At 41.5% G+C, this 26609-nt stretch overlaps 1 protein-coding gene across 1 annotated transcript; it reads right to left on the minus strand.

Annotated features, from left to right (window-relative positions):
- LY86 (lymphocyte antigen 86) lies at positions 1 to 25097 on the minus strand. Its single transcript, XM_071552977.1, has 5 exons — positions 24710 to 25097; positions 11495 to 11581; positions 9969 to 10097; positions 3100 to 3152; positions 1 to 126 (listed from the first exon to the last, which is right to left on the minus strand). Exons 1-5 carry the CDS (start codon positions 24828 to 24830, stop codon positions 31 to 33), a joined length of 486 nt encoding a protein of 161 aa, XP_071409078.1. The 5' UTR covers positions 24831 to 25097; the 3' UTR covers positions 1 to 30.
- Between the last annotated feature and the right edge of the window lie 1512 nt (positions 25098 to 26609).

Raw genomic sequence — 26609 nt, forward strand, 5'->3', positions numbered from 1 at the left:
GTCTGTAGCTTTCATGAAGTTGGTTTGTTGCTAATAATAGTCTAAATAATTCTTCACAGTAAAATCAGCACAAGCGACAGTGACATGATCTTCATTAGTCAGCCTTGCTGAAATAGTGTAATCTCCCTGCATGAGACAAATGCAAAGCAAAAGATTAACCCATCAGTAGTATATAAGTGCTTCTGTTTCTATTTCAAAATCCTCTTCCCAGAAATAGAATAACCCCTTTCCCATCAACTTCCTCCAAAACCTTTCCGGTCCAAATGTTTCAGAGGTGGTAGAAAACTTGCCCATATTTTCTGCCAAAATACTCTCATCAGTGATATCAATGCTGACAAGCACAAGTTCAAATTTAAAACAGTGCAAAGGGAACAAAATGTTTTGCTGCATAAAAATCCCTTCAAATCTGTGCAACTTCTCCTGTTTCTTATGAGCAAGGACAGTATGGCCTGTGCTGTTTAGTAACTGGAAAGCAAAGAGGTGCTCATTTGTCTGGCACTTCTCTTCCTTGCATCTTGTTGTTCAGTGTTATTGATATGAATTTTTATGAGAGAGCACCTTGGGAGATGTGTGTGTATAGATTACTCAGTCTATGATGAATTCCTATATAATAACACAAGGAGTAGTTTAATTTCAAATTGTATATTTAAAATTACAGATTCAGGCTTTGGGGAGAAGTTGTATTATTACAGTGCAAAAAGCCCCGAACCTTAAAGAAGACCTGACTATCTTCTATTGGTCAAAACTGCTCTCTCCAGACACTTGGAGCAGGAGAAGCATTGCTTATGGGAGGTGACAAGCTTATTTAACAGGTTTGGAGGGAGAGGTGAACCAGATTTCATTCACACTACATTGCTGGCACTGCAGTAATTATTTCTGGGGTTTTTTTCTGGAGGGTCGAGGGGAGAAAATCCCAGGATAGGTGAGTTTGGCGGCAATGACCTCCTGGCTTTAAACCACAGAAACACTTGCCCTGCTCAGAACCCTTCTGGTTGTGGAGTAGAGGGCAGCATGGCTATAATGAGTCAGGTTTCCTGACATTTGCCTTTTACAATGTGATTTCTAAAGCAATACCTGGTCTGTGTCCTCACAAAGAGGTTCAAGTGAAGTGTAACATCCACATTTAGCAAGAGGCCCCATAGCTCCATGCTCATAGAATTCAGCCTTGTTGTATGTGCTGTGTGGGCTGTGCAAATATCCCTCAGGCTGCTCAGATGAGGCTGTTCTTTGCAATGATCAGAAGATGATTGCTGCATGGAATAACTTTTTTTGCCAGTGTGGAAGGATGGTGTTATTCGCCTGATTGATTAATTAGCAGAAATGGCTTTCTACTCCCTTTCTCACAAGCATATATACTTTCTACAAGCTTATAATTTAATTAATGGAAAGAAGTTCATAATAACTAATTTCTATTGCTTATTAGTACTTAGATTTTTTTTTTCTCCTCTGGAATAACTTTTTGCTTGTGGTGAAAAATTGTTATTAAAAGATGATTATGAACAGTCTTGGAATTTCTGGCTCCAAATTCAACTAGTTTGCCCAGAACTCGAGTTTTATTGGTCTGTGTGCATGTTTCTAGGGCTTTCTCTTGGTTTAAAGATCTATTCCTCAGTTTGTGTAGAGGTTTCACTAGGTAAGTGTCCTCAGTATGTTAGTAAAGCTGCTCCTGGAGCAAGATGATGATTGATGTGAGCTCAAACACTCCTGTGTGAGATCAAAAGTCATTGCTCAACACAGCATCTCTAGGGATAGGCTTTATGGAAGCAGGCAGGAATGGATGGGATGTCAGCCTACATAAGGGGCCCAACTTCCTGTGTGAAATCCTTGGGAAAATGAAGATTGTGTTTGCTGCTATCACCAAGGAAATTGAGACATATCAGATGGTAGCTGGTATGGAGGCTTGATCCTCCAAGAAGCCAACTATCCTTGTTATTATCCCTGCAGGTCTTGGCAAGCCTGGTTCTTTGGACTCATGTCTTTGTTCTGTATCCCTGTTCTGATCCTGTTCTGACTCTGTCTTCTTTTCCTGTACATGTACCCATCCAGTACTGAGCAGGCCTGAGACCTCATCTTTAGGCCTCTGATACAGGTTTTTTGTCTGCTGATGGAGGTCTGAGAGCTCATGCTGTGCCTCGCTGACTAAATCTCTAAGCAACATTTGTCTGACCACCTGAGCTGTATGATCTTGCAGTAGTGACTGTGATCCTTTCTCCAGCACATTCTCAAACAGATGCCTGGATAATCTAGATATTCTTCCCTTCAATCCAACCTCTTCATTATATGTCTCTAAAACATCCTTTGTTATTTACTGACCAAATGGAACTTCATGCTGTGCCCAGTTGAGAGACTGTGGTGCATTCAGCATTTCAGACCTATCTTTCTTTGCAATGTAATTTGGTTGACCTTCTAGAAGGAGATTTAGCTGAGTGTGGAGAAGGCTGCTGGTAAAAAAACATCTGTAATGGATGATCAGGAAATTCAGAGCAGTGCCTAGAGTATTTCCTGTTTTCTCACCTTTCTAAGAAATTATTTTCTTATTTTAAGGCTCCATAAGTCCAGAGAAAGTGTTCTTGGCTCAGTAACTTGTACCTTTAGTCTGCAACCTAGAAGACCTCTCTCTCTACCTGACACCACAGAGGTACTGTGGAATACATTCAATTGCAATAACTATCTAAATTGCCTTTATAGCCTGCAAGGATGAATGAGCTTCTCAAAATTGTTCAGTCCACTAAGAACTGAGCTAGATTGCAGCTTTGGTCTCTTGGGAGTCCCTTGGAACTGCTTCTTTCCTTGCTATTTTGAGAGTAAGAAAGGGGGGAGCCTACTAAATAACTGTATGCCTGCATGACTTAATGCTGCTACAGGAGATCTTCTATACTAAGAAAATCTGTCTGTCTCTGGACAATAGTGGCTCTCCTATGCTTTATAAACAAAGCCCCTTAATTTCATATTGGAAAGGATTAGTCATGTAAGACACTCTCAGATCCAGTGTGCTAACCAGGAGAGCATGGAATGTTTTGATGTGATTGCTGGTAGACCTCTGACCATACCTCATCTGGAAAGCCTTTCTGATTGGGAGCACAGCTGTGACCAACTTACCTGTGGGATTTCTTTAATTCCCAGTGTGACTGGTCCCTCATAGTGGAGGCGTTCTGAAAAGCAGCAATGGTGATGGGTGGTTAGACATGCAGCACATGAAAGAAACAAGCTGCTTTTTTTTGGTAATGGCATTTTAAAGTGCTCCAGTAACAAGTGTTATGGAACTACAAAATGCTCTACACATAGTCTTGCAACAGCCCTCCTGAGAGAACTACTGGGATATATATTGCCTTGTGGGGAAAGCAAGGCAGAACCCGGACTCAAGCAGGATGTGCAGCCCCTGCCTGAATGGAGGAGAGGGACATGGCTTTGCACAGCCAGGTGGGTGTTCCTACGTCAGCATGTATCTTGCAAATGGGGAAATGAAAGGGGTGGGGGGAATTGCCAGACTCAAGTCCTTTAGCATGAGCTATTAAACACCTGCAGGCACAATAGTTGAACTGTACTTTTTTGGTAACTTTTATAAAAGCCAATCTGAGCTGAGCGTTTGAGTAGGTGTGGGCTTCTGACTGCTTGCTGAACATGACCTTAAAGTAATAAGAACATGTCTATCTCTCTGCTGAGGGAGCCTTTACCAAGAAGTTACATGAGGTATTAAAGTCATCACAAGTTGTGTTGGTGACTGGAATAGAGCCCAGGAGTTCCACCTTCCAATCCTCATCTCTCTAATCGTGCAAGGCATGCTTGTTCTTTGCTGTTGAAGAAAGGGCAACTTTGGCATTAATGGAGAGAATTAGCAAGCTGTTTTGCAGTTCCTCCTACTTTTTCATAACTTAGTGGGCCAAACTGTTCAGACTTAACTGAAAATAAAACTTGTAGATGTTTCAGTATTTCAGAATTTCTAGCAGAACTTGCCCCACACAAGTCATGGAAAAGTCTTAAGAACTGTTTAAGGATTCTCTTTTGTAGGTGTCATGAAATATTCTTTACTTTGACAGTGACAGAGGAGTAAGTGTTTCATCATGTTTATATGAGTATGTGCTGGCATCTTGATGCTTGTCACTTCTAGAGTTGTTTTAGTCTAGTCTCACTGTTGGTTTAAATTGTTTCTTCTGAAAGGTTGGACAAAAGGTTTGTAATATCTTTATGTGGTATGGTCCATCTCACCATGCACGGACTTGGAAAACATTCCACAGAAGGTCTTCCCACACATGATATGAATGTTAGTCTTATAACAAAACTTTATGAAAGAGTCATGACTATAAGATAAACTAAGAACAGGAGAAACCTCAGATATCACCGATATTCTGCACCTTTGCATAAAGGAGAAGTTTGTTTAATATAATGCCATGATGATCCTGGGAGCTGGAGAAGATGCAAAACAACTCAGTGTTTCCCTGACAAACCTGATACAAAAACAGAGAATGCAATAAGTATGTTTTAGCTTGCCAATCACAAACTGATCAACTATGCTACAGCACTTATACTGTACTCATTCCTCTCTGCATCCCTGACTTATTCACCTGGACACCAAGAAGTCTTTTCCTTTTCAGAAAGCATCCACCATCACTGCTTGCTTCTGTGCACGAAGCAAGAGCCCAGGAGTCTGACACATCTTCACTGCAGAGAGCAGTGACTCAAGAATTTTAAAAATACAGTACAGCCCACTTCTCAGTTCACAACTTCAATAGAGTCTAAATGGGAATTAAAGGCACTGCAGACTTGCATGACTTCAGTGATAAGTGACTCCCTTGGGACTTAATGCTGTATGTGTCGATGTGTGCTAAGGCATATTGTGAGCTGCCCCCTCAGGGTGGTGTGGACCATGCAATAGTGGGGCTCATGTTTTGTGTGCCCTTTCATTCAGTAGAGAGCCTTTTATGACTACCTTTCTTTCAGGCAACTCTGAGCCTAGCAAGTCTTGGATAGCAGCAGAGGAGAACAGAGAGGAAACTGGGCTGTGAACAATCACCTTTCCCCAAAGTCCTTCTCCCCAGGGACATGGAAACTCTTCTTGGATCACATGGCTCATTAGGATCTCACCTAGCCTCTCAGAGAGCCATTCAGAATCTAAAAATACAGATGCAGCATGTAAGCCCTGCAAAGGCTGTATTTTAAAATGAAGTAGGAGTCATCAGGCCATAAATTTGCTTCTGAAATGTGGCAATGCTAATCTTTCATCTAGTGTAGGTAGAAGCTATTTTTCCACACTCACTTCACTGCAATAAAGTAGCCAGATGAATGCAGTCTTGGGGCTTTGCCTCAACCCACTCAGAAGTTTGCTGTGATTGCTCTGATGTGTTGTAGATATGTCTTTGCTTGGTAATCAAAGAAGTCACTCTTATGGGATGTATTATCTTTTAGGGAGCATCAACTATGGAGCTGGGTCCTATGTGTCCAGCTGGAGGTCGATGTTTACTGCTTTGTGCTTCAGCACTGGCCTCATTTAGCTCTTTGTAACCAGGAATCTTGCAGTGGTTTACAGTTACTAGTCATATATACAAATAACTGAACTGGGGTTGTAAAGAGGATGAAGCTAAGCTCTTTCCAGTGGAGCCCAGTGGCAGGGCAAGAGGCAGTGGGCACGAACTGAAACACAGATTTCTCCTGAACATCAGGAAAGACTTTTTTCACTATGAGTGTGACTGAGGTTGCCTGGAGAGCTTGTGAAGTCTCCATCCTTGAATATATTTAAAACCCCTATCTGGACATGGTCCTGGGCAACTGGCTGTAGATGGCCTTGCTTCAAGTAGGTGGGAATTGGGCAAAGTGACCTTCATATATCCTTTTCAACCTCAGCCTCTCTGTGTTTCTGTAACCAGTCCTCTGGGAAACTCCTGTAACTTTTCTTGCTTCAATGGGGAGGAGGAAACTGTGCTGTTCTGAAAGTATGTCCTCACAGAAAAGCAAGGACAGCTTTTGTTTTCAGCTATTGAGGTCTACCAGGAAATAACATGGATTCATACAACTGCTGAATTTTATCATTCCTATTCACTTTGGACCATGGCAACCTCCTCAGTGCCTGTGCTGGCTGAATCAGGCTTTTCAAAGCCCATTTAATGTTCCAGTTGCATAAGGATTTCTGCTATAATTCCAGCAGTATAAACATCCTCCAAGGCCTTACGGACTGTAGTTTATCATATACATTTTTTTCCATATATTTATACATTTTTACATTCCTCCATTGGAAGAGGATGAACAGTAAGTGTAAGTGTCACGAACACAGAGCAGCTCATTGAAAGATTTCTCTGGTCTTTTCAGAGAAAGCCCAAATGTAGTTGTAAAAAGTATGCAAACATTGAGAAGAGCATAAATCAGGAGTGCATTTTTCCAACTAAAAAAAATCCCTCTTTTCTTTATTGGTCTGCTAGTAAGTAACATTATATGTCAAGCATGCTGTCAACAGTGATGTATTTTCAGCCCTTTTTCTTAAGGACTTATCTGAAGGTGACTTTTGTAGAGCACCCTAGAAAATATTTCTAATGTACTACTCATTCAAGGTGACATTATTGTATTTTTTGAGGCAGCTTTTCACTGTTGTTTCTACCAAAAGTAACTTAGTCCTTTTCTTTGCCAGTGAGCAGGACTGCAGTAGTTTCCAATCTCAAGCAGAGCCTTCAAGTGTGTAAGTTTCCTGAGGATTACTTCAAGTTACTAGTTATCATTTATCATGAAGATGCCTCTCCTTCCTGACAAAACTCCTATAATGAAATTCTCACTCCTTTTTCTCAAATCTTCCTTACACTGAAAATCTGTATACGTTCTCACACTCTTGTACTATATAAAGGCCCTGTACATCTGCACCCACCTCTTCCTTTTTTTATGTTCTAAATATTTTTAGAACTTCAATGCTCCATGCTTGAGTTCTTCTAGGACTTGATCTTGCAGCCATGCAACTGCCACACAGCTTCTGCAGGTTTTGTGGATGTAGGAATGAGCTGAGTAACTGCCAGCTATAGATGTATAGCTGAGTGAGAAAAACATACATAAATACTTAGCCAGGTGAGAAACATTCACTCTCTTTACCATGGAGGAAAAAGATGAATGGGCTAAACAAGATGGAACTGTGCATCAGCCCAAAGACCAGGCTTTGTGCTGTAGCCTGCTTTCTCAGAAACAGGCACCTAAACTCTCAATGTGATAGCCAGTTTTGTAATTCATGTTCTGTTTTCTGCTTTTATTCACAAATACCGTTTTAGAAACTTGCCCACTCTAACACCTACGATAATGTAACGGATGGAGGTCTGAAGCAAGGTGGGGGTTTCTCTGTGTTTTGGGAGTGTGCACAAGGAATTGTGCAAGTGCTGTGATGGTGCCTTTGTCAGTTGGTCCTGGAAGGAAACTTGCAGAGGATGCAGCAATCTTTTTGTCAGGAAGCTTTCTTTCAGCCTGCAAGTTGTGGTTGGCACATTGCTAAATATTGCCCTGGTAGATATTTTACTCTGATTTTAGTGATTGCTTTGAGAAATCTGTTAAATCTTATGTAACTGTTTTCTTTGAAGGAAATGGGGAATAACCACAATTTTATACTATAAAAGAGGAAGATCTGAGTTCATGCTATGCCACAAAGAATGTAGCAGTCTTGCTGCTTTGTTTTTAAATGGACAATGGCCAATTTTCTTGCAACCTTTGAGCTAACAACTTCACAACAGGCATATAGCTCACAGAAAAGGATCTTGGAATACTATCTAGGAGTCCTAGTGAGCAGTGCCAGATGTGACCTTTGCTTAACAAAAATAGTTAATACTATATGATTTTGACGAACATGAAGCCTCCAGCTCTGTTAAGTCTTTCCAGCACAGAGAGTATTCCCAGTCATGATAAAACTGTAGCATTATAGGAGAGCAAATAAAAAGCCCCCACCAAAATCTCAAATAACCAAGACTTTGCCACATCCAGTTCTTCTAAGTCTCTTTTTCTTGTAAATTCTGCTCTGCTCTTGCACAGGAGTGAGTGCATAAATGAAGCCTGTAGAAGGATAATATTGTGTCTAATTTTGGGAGAGGGAGGAACAGGCAATTTTTGGCCTCCTTGAGAAAAGCAAGTAAATTCTATGTGAAACTATATTTAAACTCAGGTCAGGTCTGGCCAGATGTTGGAAATGTTGCCTGTATAACAGGAAAAAAAAAAGTGCTGTTCATGGGAATCTTCATTTGAAAGTGCTATCTGCTGCACTGCACCTTTGGTAGGCTGCATACTTGGCCATTCACATGTTGTCCTCTCTGCATAGGTATTAGGTCAGATTTACAGCTGTGCTAATATGGTAAATTATGCCTGAATTGTCTTAAATTGGTCTTCAGCTCAATTGCTAAACCATGGGTTGGAATCAACTGTCAACTAATTAAGAAATACCACATTTTTCAGTTTGAACCTTAGTCTGAGAAAGTTCACTTCTTTCCCACTGTGACTTAATTACTAAATTAAAATAACTACCAAACGAGAACATGTGTACTAAAAAGTTCATAGCAGAGGTTCTTGCACTAAAGCAGGGATGCTTCTAAATGAAGATATATAGTATTATTTAAAGAACCAACAATGGGTTTATATCATAATGTACTTCAATTAGTAGGAACAATCGCCTGTCAGTTTAAGATTAAGGTACTTGGAAACCCCAGGAGGTTTTGGCTTTGTGGCTTAATGTTTGAATAGCAGTTTGTGCTCAGCTCAGGGCTGACTCTACTTCTCCTTAATGTATTCTCTAAAGGATGTTTAGCACTTCATCAGAATACAATAGTTTTTCAGTAGGTCTGTGGATGGCTTTTTTCCTCTTGTGATTCAATACACAACTGAAGAAACTTCTGAATTTAATTTTTTTCTCTATCTGGCTTACAGGATTTACATAATTGGTTGCTCATGCAGCATTTCTCTATTATTCTTTGTGATATTTCTGTGCTGTGTGAAATGTCTTAGTAATTTTCCAGGGGCTGTCTTAGCAGTAGTGCTGTGCACGGCCTTTAAACTCACTGCCCTTTCACCTGAGTTATTGCAGTGTTATCAGGGTGAAGATGCAAGTGGAGAGAAGGAAAGCAGAGCTTCTGTAACTAACTGATGCTTTCACAACTCAAACTTCCCTGCGACTCTACCTGTTTATTTTAAAAATCAACCTAAAGAGATGATCATGATGTAAGAGGGATTTAAAAATAACTGTTTAAGATATGTGGATATTAGAGTCCAGAAGCATGACCATAGCTCTTCCAGACACAGGCATGGCTAACTTGGCACTACCCAGTCTGGGTTGTGGCAGAAGGGACCTTGAGGTGCTCAGGCTCACCTGGGACCAAAGATGCCTGCTTTCTGGGGGCAGTTAACACCACTGTAAGCCAACTTCACCAGTTGGCAGTTTGACTGCCATGTACTGAATTCATCTGACTGCCACACAGGCACATGCTGAGCAGAAATAAAATGCAAACTGTACATGATATCAAATAGTATCTTGGTCCAAATATCCTTATTCAAGCATAATTCCCCTTAAAGTTGAAAATAGCTTTTAAGGACAGGAAGTGTTACTTGCTTAATAGTGAAGAACATGTTCAGAATGGTTATTTGTCTGCTCAGCCATTTCGTTTACAGAACTAGCTTTTATTTTTGTTATACTTCTTGCTCACATGACAACCATGTGCCCATAAATAGGGCTTATGAACCTCTCTGCTATTGGATGGGATCACATAACCACAGTTATTTTTTATGGACTTGAAATCCCATGTCTGTGCAATATTCTGTGATTAAAAGAAAAGCAAACAAACAGGTTAGAGGGAAAAGCAGGCTCTTAAATTAAAACGTCTCTGTCCTACTGTGTTTCTGTCATCCATTAACATGCTGTTGAAGTAAACAGAACATTACCATGTATTGGTGTGTTCAACTGCACAGCGGGTGCATCCTGCTTGGAGTATTCAGTAGCCATCAAACACTTAGAGTGCCACCTAAATTACCTCCTTTCTTCATTCCACAGAAAATAAGCTTAGAATGACCCGGCCCGCAAAGCGTCTCCGAGTAGGTTAAGACCTTCTTGCCGTTTATGATGAGGTTCAGCTTGACGTATAGCTCCTTGATGCTGTGTCCTGCACACAAAACAGAAAGAAAAGCTCAAAGAAAATGCAAGGATAAACAGATTTATTATTTTATTTTAAAAATATTCAGTTTCACACACACACACACACACCGGCCGCCCCTCCTGCCCTGCTGTTTGAGCTATTAAATGTTTTCTCATCACTGAGAACTCCTGATACATAGAAATCCATGCTCAAGAACAGGTCTCTAAGCCCTTCAAGGTATGTGACAAGGGACATAATAGCATATGTCTTTATTGTTAAATAAACTACACCCATGACCATTCTCTGACTCTGAGGTTAACTAGCATAGCTAGTTGTCTTTACAACAATCTTATGTCCTTACATCTAAACTTTCTTTTCTGTTGTCCTAAGCAGATGGATCATAGCCAATGGGCCCCTGGGAGCAACCTGTGAACTGTAACCTCTGTCTGGGAAACCAGTAGCTGGCCCAAGCCAAACTTGTGCCAGGGCCCAGTACAACAGCTGGGCAGTGCTAGGAGGTTGCCTGGTTGTGCCTGGCTTGCTAACATAAAGCCAGTGAGGTCCATGTTATTTAGGGGGAGGTCTTGTGCTCTGACTTGTGGGAACAATATCTACACATGCCTGTAATGTGATTTTTGAAGACTTGTTTAACTTTGTAGCCACCTAAAAACTGATGCTTCCTGAGAAAATGGGTAGCACGTCTCACAGAAGCATTCCCAAGGGTTAAAAGACACTGGGAACACAAATTTATTTTCAGTATCAGGAATGTACAGCAGCACTTTTATATTTATGCTCTGGTAGTAGAGGTTCTAGGTGAGCTTGAGACCAACAGGTTTGCAAGAGGGTGGCTTTTCACAAAGCAAGCTATGACTAATGTTAACTTTTGTACCCAGTTTTGACCTTTTATTGCTGATCAGTCAGGTATTGAAGGGTATAATTTTGGGTAGTGCAGGTGGTAAACTGATGGCATGACTATTGCCTCAGGTTAGCACTTTCCCAGCACATTTCTCCATATGCCCAGGAGGGGCAGAGAGGGGTCCCCACCTTGCTCTGTGGGAGTCTCCTACCTGCAAGGGTCACAGCCTTAGCAACTTGGTGAGCACTGCTGGTGCTGACACAAGAGTGTAGGTGTTGTAGCCGTCCCATTCAACAAAACTCTCCCCAGGAGACTTTGCTATCCATGTGTAGGGTAGGAGAGGATAGAAGTTGGGGGCTGATATGACCTACTTAGGGTGACATACATAGTCTGAGGCCGACCCAATAACAGAACAGACATTTCTGTAGCCTTGTACAGGTTTTGAAATTTCTAAGAAATGAAGCCCATTCATATTTTATGGAAGGTTCTCACCCTTGTTTACTTCTTAATACCAGCACTCACATGTGAATTACCTGTTTATGGCATGAGAAAATAGCAATTCACTTACTTAGGGTCGTTGAAGCTCTGATGTCAAAGGTGTGGGTTGCAACATCAGAACACTTGTCAATGCTTAAAGAAAAATCTTGCTGGGGATCTGTTTGAAGACACAAAGCAATGGGTAACGAGTTGTATCTTTAATGAAATGTAATGACTGTATGCAAGAAAACAAGAACACAGAAGTGTTATAAAAAACAAATGACATATTCCTTAAAAATTCCCCAAGAAGTGCTCAAAACTCTCATACCTTGTATTCAATAGCTACTTAGCTACTTCAGTCCTTCCTGCCCCTTCAATCTGAAGCACAGTCAGATGAGACTAAAATGTACTGTGTAGGAAAGTAAGCCAAGTTCAAAGAAAGCAAGTTCTCCTCAGTAGTGGGTAGTCAATACTTATTTAACAGTGAAGTCTTAGTGCAACTGCTCTTCCCAGGCTCTGTGTGCTACCATTCCTTCCTCAGCACTGATGAACAATTGGTTATGAAGGCATTTTTTAATAAATTTGTATCATAAGATGGCTTGGTGATGCTCATTAGGAAACTGAATCCTGAAATGGGATGGAAAATCCAAAATTGAAAATAAAATTGGGTAACTGATATACTGCAGTACTTTATGCTGGGTCCTCCATCCCATGATATTTATAACCAAAGAAATATTCTACATTTCTCCCTTTCTGAGAGACTTTAGCAGAGCTGGGGTCAAAAGGAGCCCTTTAACTAATGATTGTCATGAACGTGGTTCTTGTCAGTTCCTACAGTACTCTTTCTTCTTCATCAAGCTCTAAAACTTTTGTACAAACATAATTGTTTTCCCACCACCTCCACCTTCTCCCTTGCTAGCCTCCAAGAGACTTCATGCTATGCCTGAAGGCTTGTCAAGGTGTCACTCTCTGGTGACAGGCACCAGCAACAACTGACAGCTCATCTGCCACAACCAACAGAATGTGCAAGTGTTTTCCAAAGCTATGGCTGGAGGTGAAAGATTTGGGCAGTTTGGAAATATATCTAGAGCTTCAAGGCTTGCTTTAGACATAGTTTTGTCCCTCATCATGGCTTTCCAGCCAGCCTGTGCATCCAGCTTCCCTCTCTGTGGAAAAAAGAGAAGCAACTGTGGCATGAGCAGAAGCAACCATTGGCTCCTTGGTTTGCATAGAGCTGGTAGTGACAAATATAGACTTGGAACTGAGTTCTGTTTTCTAAGCTATTGTTGCTTGAGCTAATTTTCTCACTGAATTGAAAATAACAGGTTGGGACAATTTTCCTTTGATGCTGTGGTGAAACTTGAGCCACCAGTGTCCTCTGTGAGGCTGAGCTAGCATCCCCTAGCCCTGTTGTTGCAGCAGTGCCCCACAGCTGTAGCAGCTGGCAGCCTACAAGTCTGTGTGACCAAAAGCTGATTGCTTAGAGAAGATCATGAAATGAATGAAAGCGCTGGGAAGACCTGGGGGGCCCTAACTAAGCCAGATTCTGTGAGCCCACAGTTTGTCAAGGAGTACACAAACCCTAAGTTCTGGTAAATTAAAATAACTGTTTAAAGGAGGGAGGTAAAAGGCATTTGTATTTCCCACAGCTCTCTGTGCCTGAGCTGGATTTGGTCCTCCACACCACTAAAGCAGTCTCTGCAGTTGAATCATCTGCTTGGGACAAAAAGGTAGTTCCTGGAATTGTTTATCAAGTGAGAGCAAAGTCAGAGGGTTTTCTTTCCTCCCTTCCATATTCCTCTAAATTCTCACTTTGTTTTTTTCAGCTTCAGAAGCTGTTGGAATCAGTTAGGAGAGCAGTTTCCTGCTCCAGCCAGAAAGCACTTCAAACTTCTCTTTTCTCCAGGACCGTTGCTCCTGCTTCCCCTCTGGGTTCTACCATCTCTCAGGGCTTGGTTTCCGCTTTCCTCTGGACTTCTGCAAGACCCCCTCTAGATTCTGTTCTGTGTATGGTGTGATGATAAGGTTCAGGAAGCAGCTGCTCAGATTCAGAGCAATTTGGGCATTGAGGCCTACAAATAGTGCTGGCTAAAATTGTCGGTTCTGTAATTTCCAGAGGGAATTATGGTCAAACATGGCACTGCAAAATATAAGATACTCTTTTCTTTTCAAAGTGAATAGGCTGTGCTTTAATTAACAAATTAAATCATGAGTTTAGGGCTAGAAATTGAATGTTTAGTTCAAAATTTCTCATCAATAACTGGGTAGAAAGGGGATTTTCATGAAATCAAACTTCTCTGGAAAGCTTGGACTTCTTACAATGACTCTGACCTCAAGGTTATTTTAGCTTGGATGTCTAATGTTTTATTTCTATGGGTTGAGCTCCGTACCAGATGACATATTTCATGGTGTATTGTGGCCATGGACATCTTTTACTGTGTGACTGGTGGTGCAGCATAGGGCTCTGATCTATCCAGAGAAGTGTTATCTGGTCCCCAGAGAGGAAGAGAGTGTGGAAGCCCTCACATGAGAAATTCCAGCAAAATTTGTGAATTGGAGCACTTGGATTTTGTTGTTGTTACTGTGTTGCTGAAAAATGTAAAATTTTGCACTTTCAAAATAAACCCCAATTAATTTTCTGACCATCTCCCTCTGGAAACTCATGCTAAGACTTTGCAACCCAACATCTTAGATACTGTGGTGTATGTGGGGGCCTCCTGCTGAAATCAATTGAAAGAATGGCTGCGTGTGAAAGAAAAAACTGTGGTGCCAGGGAGACTGTATTCCAAAACATGTAGGCAGAAAGGTTGCTGCTAAAAAAGAAATTAATGAAAATAGTGGGTTTTAACCATTTGATAAGTGAAGAAGTGTGTAAATTCAGCTGTGCACTATGCACTAAGGGAGTGTTCTGGACCCCTCTTTCTTTAAATGGTGAGGAGTCCCTCCTGTGGCAAAGGCAACTCGAGGCAATTGCCATTTTTGCTTTTCATCTCAGATGTACAGCTGTGAGTCACTGCGTCTCTTATGGAGCTTTAATACTCATTCTTCTGTGTTTGCCTCAATCTGAAGTGAGCTGGTTAGACTGAAAAAAATACATGTTATGTCTTTCACATGTGCAGAGCAATAACATTTACTGTTAAATCTTTAAAATATGTGGGGCTGCCCTTCAGCCTTCCACTTCCCTGCAACATTTCGTGGTGCACAGTACTGTATGTTCCCAGACTTCCCTCCACCCACTCCCTTCAATCTGCTCCCTCTTCCATAATTAAAGCTAGAAACTCTTCAACTGGTTGCAGAGTTTTGCTTTTCCAGTTCAGCTTTGATACATTACCAACACTAAAAACGTTGCTGGAAATTTTGCAAACACATTGAGGTATATCAGTGAAAATCTGCTTACTGAGGGGCGGAAAGGGCATTCTTTGTGTATCTAATGTGAAGGACTCAGGCTGCAACATATTCAGCTTGCACGAAGGTGCCTGGGAGCAGGATTTGTACTCAAGTTTCTTTCTGCACGGTTCTAAGTCTTTCAGGCAACTTCTTGGGAAATGGGGCAAGTCTTTGACTTTTCTAAACAACGTCCTCTAAGACCTCTTAGATCCGTTATTTAAACCAGGTATTGTGGCTGATGCTGAACTCCCAACTGTATCTACCACTGAATGTACAGCTCTCACAGAAGACTGGCTTCTGTAGTACAATCCTGCTTGGTGAGAGATAAATTTGGGATGTACCTGGCATCTTGCCACCAATCACCCCTTACATGGCTTATGCTTAGTGATGCATCCCACCTCCCATGTCACCCTTATCTGGTGGTACCCTGCTGCAGAATTTTTGCTCTATTGACTTGGGATGTGGTTTTCCTTGCATACCACCTGCACTGGCACGACACTGCAATATTTCAGCCTGTTTTGAGGTGCTCAGTGTGATGGGTTTGCCTGGGTTTTTCTCAGAAGACTGAAAAGATGTGTGTAATACAGCCTAGAAGTCCAGATGAGTTCCTAAACTTTTCTTCCTGGAGTTTTTTTTTCCCCTGCCTTTGTTCTTGGCAGAAGGTTCATAGGTAAAAGTTGTCTCAGACATATTTACAGTGGTGTAACCCCAGTGACAGGGACAACAGATGGGAACTCACTTTCATGTGCCGGTTACCACAGCTGTGGGGCCAGTGGCTCGTGCTCCTGGTGAACATGGGTGTGCTCAAAGCCACAGGGCTGTGAGCTGGAACTGCCCTTACAGCCTCCTGTGCTCTGGGAGGTGATCTGCAGAGCACAGGATGAAGCAGACAGCTGGGAATGATAATGTGTTAACCCACTGTGGCTATGTCCCTCCCAGCCTGAACTCCTAGATGACTAACAGGGAATTACAGAAACTGAGTGGCCAGATGGGAAGCACCTGTTAAAGGAATTTTGCTGGGCTGGTGTACTGCCTCTGTCTTTTATTCTTCTCTCTTCCTTCCCCCATATTGTAGCTATCCTCTACTGGCTTCAGCCTCATCTGAATCTACTCTAAAATCACATTGTTTCCATATGAGCATAAAAATGAGTGGTGTGACTGAAAAGCAGCAGCAAGCAGATAAACTGTGCTTGTAAGAGTCCACATCTGTAAGGCCTGGAGTGGTGGGAAGACTCTCCAAATTGGTAAGCTTTGGGTGTTTCAAAATAGCACTTCTAGGAGAAGATAATCCACTGAATTAGATGAAATGACACAACTGCACTTGGCTAGGGTCAAATAAGGACAGACTGGTGCTAGAGGAGCTGGATATTAGCATGAGGAAGAAACATACTTAGCAATTACCCAACACTCCTCACCTTCAGAGCTCTTAATAAAATTAAGTCATTAGTCTTTACAGCATTCAAGGTGATGAAAGGAGAGGGAAAGAATGAAGAACTGTTTGAGATTTCAGACTTTATGTATTTGTTCAACAATTTCCCTTTAATGTCTATTTAAATAAATTAACCTGAATGCTCAAGGTTATATTTGACACTGGAATCTACTTATAAGGCCCTGCGAAAGAAGTGTCAGGTGAATTAGCAGCTCTCTGATTATGCATCTAGATTTTCCTGAGCACCTTCAATTTAATGAACTTCCCTTTGGGCCTGCCTTCACTGCATGCCACTGTTCCTTCCAGGTGTGTCTGGTAGGGGCAGAGTGACCCTCTGTCCAGAGGAGAGTAGAATAAATTGTGAGACTCATGTTACATCTATTTTATTAAGAGAATACTTCACCCCAAGACACCTGCCTTAGGCATGACCAGATCCAGGCTTCTGCCTCGTTCAAACAGGCCCTCTGGCCTCCTTTGCAGAAGTCACTGTATATTTTACCACTGATTTTTTTCTGCCTTGCTTAGACAACATAGAGGAGAAGGAACAGGGAAGATCTTGTATCCTAAATTTCGTGGGTTTACAGTCTGTGCCAGTTCCCCTTTGCAAACAGCAGTATCAGCTTGTGGTCAGCTTAAACCCAAAGCCCTTGAAGACGACTAATGGAGTGAATAACTCTGCTTCCTTTCTGATAAAACTTACATGGCTGCAGAGAGAAGCCTAAAGATTTGGTTTCAATATAATCTATAAACTAAAAAAACACAGATCACTAGTGAAAGAAACTTAAAGTATGGCTTAAAAAAATAAGTGTTTGTGCAAGTTGAATTATTTCTGATCCTCTCTCACGAATACTGAAGACTGGTAATGCAAAGAGCAATTATGTACTTCATGGTTAGATTAAGGCACAAGCATTACTGGCTGGTGAGCATGGCCTTAGTTTTTGAGCCAGGTGACTCCAGTGTCTTAGAAAATTAGTTGAAATAAGGACAAAGACTTTATCTCTTGCTATTTCAAATAAAACTCATTGCTGAGTATAAGACATCCAAAAATGCAAATATCCAGAAACAGTAACCCAGAAGGCTTCTCCAAATGTCAGATTGAAAAGAGAGGAAGGGATATGCTGGTACTAGGCTGATGTGATGAGTTGGAGGGAAGTCCCTGTAAAGATGGCAGGTGTGAGGGGCTCTCTGCAGCTGGAGGCCTGTGTTTGGGGTTGGGGGTGTCCCTAGCATGCATAAAGCAGCATTGCCAAAGATGCCCTGAGTCTCCCTGCCTTTTCTTGCCTGAACCACCTGTCTTGAGAGCAGGCTTGTTAGAGCTCTTTGCTGATGCTTGAGGGGAGGCCCAGTGTCTAAAAGTTCATGGAGTCTTACCTTGCTTTTGCCAGAGGTGGTATTTGGAAATGGGGATTTCTGGGCTTTGTGTGGTATGACAAAGCTTTATCCAAGCCTGTTTAGGAGGACAAAACTGAAAGATGCTGGCTTTGAAGGATAGCACGTACAGATCTGTATTTGATAATCCTGATTTGTCCTAGTTAGATTGAGAGAGAAAGGCAGACAGGGCAGGCTTCAGCTACAGCAATGTAACAAGAAAATACTGCATTAATTTGGGCCCAGCAGGGAATGTATTAGAGAGAGAAAGTCTTTGTTCTTCTGTTGGTAAGAAAACACCATGCACTGCACGAATAAGATGCCTACAGTAACTGCCTGTGTTCCTAATCAGATCTGTCTCTTCCCTCCTCTAGTATTTTTTTAATAATTTTTTTCATACTGCCCTCCTTGAAGATCTCTGGACATCAGTGCTTGCCAGTATGACTGGGGATTCACAACAGACTTTCAGGCTTGTGTCAGAAATAGAACCAAACATTAGTAGAAACTGCCCTGCTGTTAGACACATGCCATGCTCTGGGATAGCAGGGTATACTGCTGATTATACAGAACAGTAATCAGCAGCATATAAATGGGCTAAATGTTCCCATTTTCCCAGGATGGGTTGAAATCCACCACAGGAGCATGGCAATAAGCTGGAGCTGAAATGCCTTGTTCCCTCTGCTGAGGAAACTAGCTGGGTTCCCACCTGTCTGATCACTGCTGGATCATTTGACAGGAGCCATACATCTTCAGCTGAAGAGGAAACTGAAGCATTGAAATAATTTGTGGCAGTTTTTAAGATCCTAGCTTTGGGCAACTGGAAACTCTCAGGAGTCTAAAAGCAGCATCTGGAACAGATCAAAGGTTTTGGATTTGGCAAGTGATGAATCTGTATGGGGCATTTGGTCCTCTTGTCCCTGATGGCCACTGTTTCTCCCTAGATTTAGGTTGCCATAAGTGTCCTCAAAGTTAGTACAGTAACACCAACACACAATAATGCTGAAGTGGTTTTTGCATTTTTGAGGTGTGTTAGTTTTATTTAGATTATTCTGGATATTTTTGCTGATGAATGCTAAATTGCTGTAAAAACCTGATCTCCTGCCTTTATTTTCCTTGGTAAACTGTAAGCATAATAAGGTCCAGAGATAATTTGAGGTCTTGATGGCAGCTCTGTATGAGATGATGTGACAACATTGAGAAAGTGTAGTGATGCCTCATAGGCCTGAAGAGAAAGATTTACACTGGACCACCTATCATCAGCTGTGGTCTGTCCTTGCTCCTACTTTATGCAGTTAATGAGCTTCTTGGTAATTTTTGCTTTGTGTAATACAGTGTCCTAGTTCAGCAGGAGGGACCAGCTAACCCTGTGTGGGGGTGATCAAAGCTGTGTATTCTACCCCCTCTATTCATTCCCCAAGGACAATGGGCCATTAGCAGCAGCTGCCCAGGGAGCCATTATCACCTTCACACCCAGCCTGAGGGGGGCGGAGCTGCTAATGGGCCATCAACAGCTCAACACCCTCTGGCTCCCAGAGTCAATCACCCATTGTGTGAGTCCCCGCCCAGGGGGAGGAACTGAGTGCTCCCTGAGGGTACATAAGTGGTGGGTAAGAAGACCTCGGAAACCTTCTCGTCGGATCCAGAGCAGCAGCAGGACCTCGACAGCAGGAGATCACCGCTCTCGCCCAGACCACAGCCCTCGCCTGCACCAACAGGTTTTTCTTTTCCTTTTGCTCTGGACTTGGGGGAGCCACAGGGGTCTCAGCACAAGGGCAAACAAACCCCCTTGGGTTTGTGCCCCAGGACACTGGGTTATACTGCTGGGGTATTGTGAGTTGAAAGCAATTTCCCTTGTGTGTCAGTGTTGTTATAATAATATTATTATTAAATTTTAGCTCTGACTTATAATCTCTCTCGTGGTGAGTTCATTTTCCCTTGCTGGTTCACCTTCAAACCAGCACATACAGGAACCAATGTCAAACTCTTATCAAACTTAAAATAGCTGTGACTCACCTGTTTAATATGTTAGAGTGCTCCCTTCATAAAGACTCAAATTCAGTATCCAGCAGTAAATCACAATGTTGCCTTTGTCACAGTACTAATTGACTGTCATGCAACATACCACTTTTTAGGTGTGTCTCTTCCATTTTTTTCCAAAGGGGAGAACACATTTTCCCTGGCTTGCCTTGAGAACTGTTGCCCCTTCAGCTTATGATTACTTCAGTGACTCAGTGGCTACAACAACCAAAGACATGTCAAAAGTCAGTAGGTGGAAAACATACCAACCAGTTTAGATTTAATAGCTGGAGATAAGCAGGAGAGGATGTCACACATAAACAACCCTCTTTGCAGTCTGTGATGCAGGACTTTAATGGATCTGGTGAAGAATTTGGCACTGTGAGAAAGCCACTGAGAACTAAATTAGATAGAGAAAATTTAAAGCCTGGTGGGAAGGTTCAGCTGAGGTTAATTTTCTCTACTACTGGTCTCATTGGAAGCATTAATATTGATTTTACTAAATGGTTTAAAGCCTGAATCCAATGTTTTTGCCAGAGTACCTTGGAGATATGAAATTGTCTCCTTGTCCTCTTTGCCATTTGCATTTTAAAACTTACCAAATACTTTTCTATCTCTGAAAGATGGGGTAAAATCACATTCAGAACTACCTCAAGAGTTCACATAGGAAAGAAAGTTTAAATCCTCGCTAATGAGGTAGAGAATTAAATAGCTGAGGTAGTTTTAATTCATGGAGGGACCAAAATTTTAGAAGAATATTTGCATGTGCACTCATAACTATGCTACCTTGATTCTGATGATAGCTTCAGTTTGTTAGGATCTGATGCCAGAAATATGCATGTCAACATCTGGTCTTCCCCTTGGAATAAGTAAGTTATACCAGATGAGTACAGCAGCAAAGCAATGATATTAAGATGGCTTGAACACAGTAAACAAACAAAAAAATTGTTTTCAAGTTAAATTCTTAAGTTCTTTGATTGTTTGCCCACTAGCAATCTATGCAACAAAAGATCAGAGGGGAGTTGGTGTTGTATGGCTTTAAATAATTTAGAAGCAATTGCTGGAGACTGAGGGAAACAAGTAAGTCCAAAAGAAGCATCTGGCTCAATCTGTCTGCCAAAAACCTGAAGAATAATGGAAAAAGAATCCCCTTTACCAAGTGTCTAGAAGAATCTTTGCCCTGAAGAGGATGAGGTGAGATTTTTTTTTTTGCAGATTTTCTTTGCTATTTTCTCCTGAAACTTCTGCTAATGGCTGTTAACCTCACTTCAGATGAAAAAGAGAAGAAAAAGCAAGCAAGATTGGACAATGGGAGAGGATATCCCTGAAATTCCCTGTTATTTACTCCCATGCATAGAAAACAAAGTCCTTTATTGTTGGTGGTGTCCAGACCCTTCCAAAGAACTTCCTGCTTTATCAATTTCCTTTGCAACACTGTAAAGAAATCTACAGATTCAGGCAGTGGGAAGCTCTAAAATCTCCTGTGTTCTAATCTAAACATAGAACTTTAATAATCACTGAGCATACTGGTCTGGATTTGCTGGTCAAAAGAAAAACTGGCATTCTGAACCACTAATTTATTAATGTAGGCCCAACTAACTCTTCAAGAAAGAGCTGTAAAAATAACTGGAAAGTGTTTTTCTTGTGTCTACAGGAGGAATCACCTGCTTTCCCCTATGAAGGGGGTCCTATTTAAGCACTATATTGTGAGAATGTTTTCATGGCTAATTAAGACAATTAAGCTCACATGAATGATCTAGAAGCAGGTGCTTGTAGATGTGTTGAGGAGTTATGTTTTGTAGTCTCTGACTTCACTGCACTTTGCACTTCCAAGTGGATGCCTATTCCTCAAATAGCACTGGAATCTCCTCCAGGCACTTTGTTACCGTTGCCTAACTGCCCTTCCCTTCCCAGACAATTGCCTTTTAAAATGTAGCTGGGAATATCAGAGGCATTATTACTGTAAAAATCACTGTAAAATTAAAAGGGATAGGAATTGGCCATTTGTGTGGCAGGTTCTTTTCATGTCTGTGCATAGACTTGCCAATTAGGGTTCTCTTTTCTCAGTCAGAGATGTTAGCCTGCACTGCTTTTATCTCAGGTTCTCTGCCCAGGTTTCTAGGGTGATTTGTGGTCATTTGAGGTCTTCCTTCATTTTTGTCACTTGTTCCTGGGAGGAAGAGTGGCCCTGATAGGAAATGTCTTGCTATTTATAGACTGTCTCGGTGTTATGTCTCCTGCGGTTTTATAGAGGAGGCAGCACACTGTCTATTTACTTTACTTTTAGACCACCCATCTCTCAGCCATGGACTTGCTGCTGAGAATTTTAGTCTGATTTCTTTTAGATTACTTTTTTATTGATCACTAGGATCTCCTCTAGCCCTTTCTTTTTTGATGCATGTCTTGGGGTCCTGGTAACAGAACATTCAGTCTGATGTGGCTTACTGGGAATGGGATGCTTTCTGTAGGATCCAGAGCATGGATTGAGGCTGGGGGCTTGATACATGCTTGAATCTTATGTATCATAAGGGCAGAATGCAGCTGAAACAATTGTTTGTGACAGGCAATTGGGATTTGCTCCTGGCTACAGGAGATTACTACAATTTCTCTATTTTCAGTTATCCACCTAAACTCTGCTGCATTAATCACAGTTATATTAGGTCGTATTTTTGGCTTTAGTCAGATTCTTACTGTGTTATACGAGAGGATCTGATAAACTTCAAGGCAAAAATGAGCACTTGGCTCCTTTTTAAATGCTCAGACAGGACTCTATTAATTTGTTGATAGAGGGCATTCAGCTCCAGAAATAAAGGTGTGAAGCACTTGGTAAAAATTCTCTGAATTTCCTTATACTTCACTTTCTTTAATCCTAATTCACTGATAACATCCTAGAGTCTACAGTAGGAACAATAGAGGTGAAATCCTGACCCTTTGGATGCCAACAGAGAATACTTTACCCAAGATTTCATACTAGTTACCTCCCTGTGGCTTTTGTATCCCCAAAATGGGTCATCTTCTGACATTTCAGTGGAGTAGGAAATACCAAAGGGATTTCTCAGACTGGAGTGCATGTGGGGCAGTATTCCTCTGAAGCAGCTAAAGAGCAAGGACACTTGCCTAGAATTGACTCTGTGTTTGCTGATATTACAAATTTGTCATGAGAAGGCTTGTTGGGAAAGGGTCTTGTCAAACCTAGGCACTAAAAAGTCTGTTTTCTCCTGGGTGAGAACAACTGGCAGGACACAGATGAAAAATGAAGCTATGTTCTGCCCATCCAGTTATAGTTTACAGGGAAATGAAGCAGAGATAAAGCCTCCTCTCTGCTAGAAGGGTGAATAGCACCTTTGACACCACTGTGAGCTTGCCAGTGAGCCCAGTAAGAACAGTGGTTGTAGACCAGTGTTTTGGATTTATCCTCCTCACCTGTAGATTTTTGGGCTCAACCCAAAATACCTTATATTTTTCTCCTTTATGCAAAATACCAGACTATTAACTGGGTCAGTGGGGATGCAGATGGTGCATCCTGGTCTATACTACAGGTGTGGTAGCCTCTGGAAAAAGGCAGGGCAGAAAATTGTGATGGCAGTTGTGAGCTGCAAAAACTTGAATCTGACAGAGCTGTAAGGGAGCAAGGAATCTGACTTCAAACAAGGAATCTGATTTAGTTCTTTCCATGTCTGTGTAATCTCTTCATCTCCCATAGCTGTGAACTGGAGAACAGAAAACCACTCTCAGGGGCAAGACCTGACCTTTTTGATCTCTGGCTCGTGTTTCTCAAGCTGTGAATTCCCTCTGAATGGATGTACCTCTTATCTTTCTGTTTGTTGCAAACCAAAATAAGTGACAGAAACAAATGACTCTAAACAAATGCATATTGTTAGCTAGGCCAATGGTGTGCATAGTAAGAAGCAATTCTTAACTGGCACATGCCAGCAAACAAATTCATCATCATTTGAATTGACTCAAACTGAGCCTGTACCTCTGTGTCAAAGCATCTCATGCTAACTCAGACCTGTTGAGGGAACAGAATTCTCTTATGTAATAAATTCTTACTAAAATAAAGGTAATACCAAAGCTTGGGTTAAATATTTAATTATATATTTTCTTAGTGCATTATACTCATTTATAGTATGTGAAGCTTGACTTTAGTCCCCTGGGAGCAGGCCAATAAAGAATAGCATTGCAAATATTTATTTACTTCTCTTGTCCCTCACTGGCTTTATTTTAATGGGTGTGCAAAAATGCATGAAAGCTACAGGGGAGAAAAAGCCCTCGGGAAAACCCTTTGTATCAGGATGAATTGGAAAAACAAACTCTAGGGTGCTCATTTGCCATGAATCTCTTTTCACATCACGTGCGGAAAATGAATGAGGCGTCTGTGAATCTAATTCCCTTTGTCCCAGTTGTAAAGCAGATCAGCACAATAGGAGAGGCACAAGGCCAGCAAAGCAAGGGGTAGAAAGCAGGCACCATTCAGTGAATTCATTTTCAGTCAATTCCAGTGTCACTTGCTCCTTTTCTTCTCTACAGATTTAAAGAGCAAACAAAACCCTATGATCCCCGGGAAATGCCTCTGGTAGGGGCTGCTGCTGAAGTCTGCTAAGCAAGGTGGCAGTGGCAGAGAACATGAATCCTTCCCACTGTCACACTGGGTCCCTTATCACTCCAAGTGGGAGGACTGAAAGCACATCACCACGGTCTCATGGCATATTAGGAAAACAGCAGATCATTGAAGAGCCTGTTTTGCCCCAGGGATAAAAAAAGATAAATAGGGTTTTCCTCTCTCTCTTTTTTTTTAACCTACCTTCTAGATAAAAATCCTAGCCATCTCATTCATGATGAACTGGGGCTTTGACAAGTTTGCTATTCTGAATTAAGTTAATTATTCCTCTTTATTATCTTCTATCTAAATACAGGTAGATTTGTGTTTGTGTGAACCAAAACCAGCTATACTTGAAAAACTAAAAATATTCTAGATGCAAACCCCAGTGCTGGCTTAGGAGTAAAACCCTTTCATTCATTGCCTGGCTTTTAAGTGTCTCTCACTGCCTAGGAACAACTTTGTTGAGTAGCTCAAAAGAAAATGGAAATTAAAAAAAATCTCACCACAACTTTTGTAATATATTTCCAAGTTGTCCTCTTTGCAGACTGTGTGCGTAGGCCATTCTGTGCTGGCATTGATGTAAAGCAGGACTAAGATGAGAACAAGAGCATTTGATGTCTTCATGGTGATGGTGGTAGTTTGCGGGATCACTTCTCTTCTCTTGCTGACTCGCTGGAGGGAGGTGTTCCCTTCTCCAAGAGACACGGGAGTGACAACACTAGTGCCTGTAAAAGGTTAAGTGAGCCAATGCAGGCTTAGCTCACCACAATGTGGTATAAACAAGAGCCTAATCAGTATTGGAGGGTGCTATTTCCGTGTGCTTAGACTTCTGCTTTCTGCTTCGCGTTAAACTAATGACAAACGAGCTAATCACACCTACCCCTGGCATGGCACAGCCCTGCCTCAGTGCCCGCTGGAACAATGCAGAGAACAGTTTATTTTGTCTCTTGCTGCCAGTTTCTTCTCTTGAAGTCAAAGCATTTGGGGCAAAACTTCAGACAGGCTTATTTTGCAGCCTCTCTGCCTGCAAAATGTTGCAATCCAAGTTGCTCCATCCTATTCATACTAAGTCAGTGTGGAAGATGGACAGTTTGGTTTCTATGTTTTCCTAGTAACAAATCTTTCTGCTAGAAGGAAGGCAAGTGTGTCTGGCAAAGTTGACACCAAACAAGCAAATCTTGAAACTTTTGGGAATTAACCCTTTCTGCTTGACTATGCTAAATACTACATTTATGTTCATTTTGTTCAGGGGTTCTTGGGAATGTGTTATTTAACAGTATACCCAAGCAGGAAAACCTAGAGTTAATTTTTTTCCTTCTGTCTTTTTGGTTATTTAACTGCCCACTAATGGAACCCTGCATTTGTTATTTGCACTAGCTCTTCTAAAGCTGTGCTTTATGCAGAAATTAGTGGCTGTTGCAGATGGCAGGGAATGATCAGTAAGGAAAGGAGGGAGAGTTTCTTCATCTCCAGTAAAATTCTCTGGTTCAGTTTAAGATCCAGGGTTGGAGTAGAATTTCAAACTGCAGTTGCCAAAAAGGACTTTCCTGGACAAAGCATCAACTGGAAAAATGCTAAAAGCTGCATTCAACCCAAAAGAAAATGTCTGCAACAGTCTTCTCTGAGATGAAGACAAGACGAAATTGGCTCTGTGGTGTCACAGGGTTGGCTACCTCAGTCTTTTTTGCTCTGAGGACTGCAAGTGTCATTTTCTCTGCCATTGAATAAAGTTGAAGATGGGGCAACTTATGTGCTTTAGCAAACAGGAGGGCAAGTTAACAAGTTAATTATGAAATAATGCTAAACAGTAGAGAGGTTCTTCAGGCAAAATCCTGGCATGAATGAGGGTAATAAAAGTAATTCCACAGATTAAAGAGCGAGCCAAGATTTCAACCATGATGTATTAAATTTAAAAGCCAATTCAGTACAATCCAAGAGACCTTGTTTAAATAATGAGACTCAAGCTTGCCTCATATTTTTGGATACTCTCATAATGGTAAATTATATCTCCAGGACTAGAGTGAGAATGCAGGCAACTGTCCTTCGGCATGGAACATGTATGAGTCACACAATGAGATTTGAGTTACAGATCTGCCTGGTTTGACTGGACTTTAGTTGTACCCAGCTGATAGTTGACAAAAGCAAGAGCAACTGAAAAGGGAACAGTAAGGAGAGACAATGCCTAGGATTACTGTAATACATTTAAACTAGAATCACATAAAAAAAGAGTCCTTACTAAGGTCTACAAAGACAGTGAAAAATTGGATATAGCAATTTATTACAAAATGCAAAGTACTTTAGGTTAGGACCATGAGAAGATAACCTCCAGACTGGTTTTTTTTTGCGGGGGGATGATATCATCATGGTCCTTCACTTAAAATGTCAGCTTAATGCTCAATAGCA

The sequence above is a fragment of the Pithys albifrons genome, chromosome 4 (assembly GCF_047495875.1).
Source record: "Pithys albifrons albifrons isolate INPA30051 chromosome 4, PitAlb_v1, whole genome shotgun sequence".
In the NCBI taxonomy this organism is placed as follows: domain Eukaryota; kingdom Metazoa; phylum Chordata; class Aves; order Passeriformes; family Thamnophilidae; genus Pithys; species Pithys albifrons.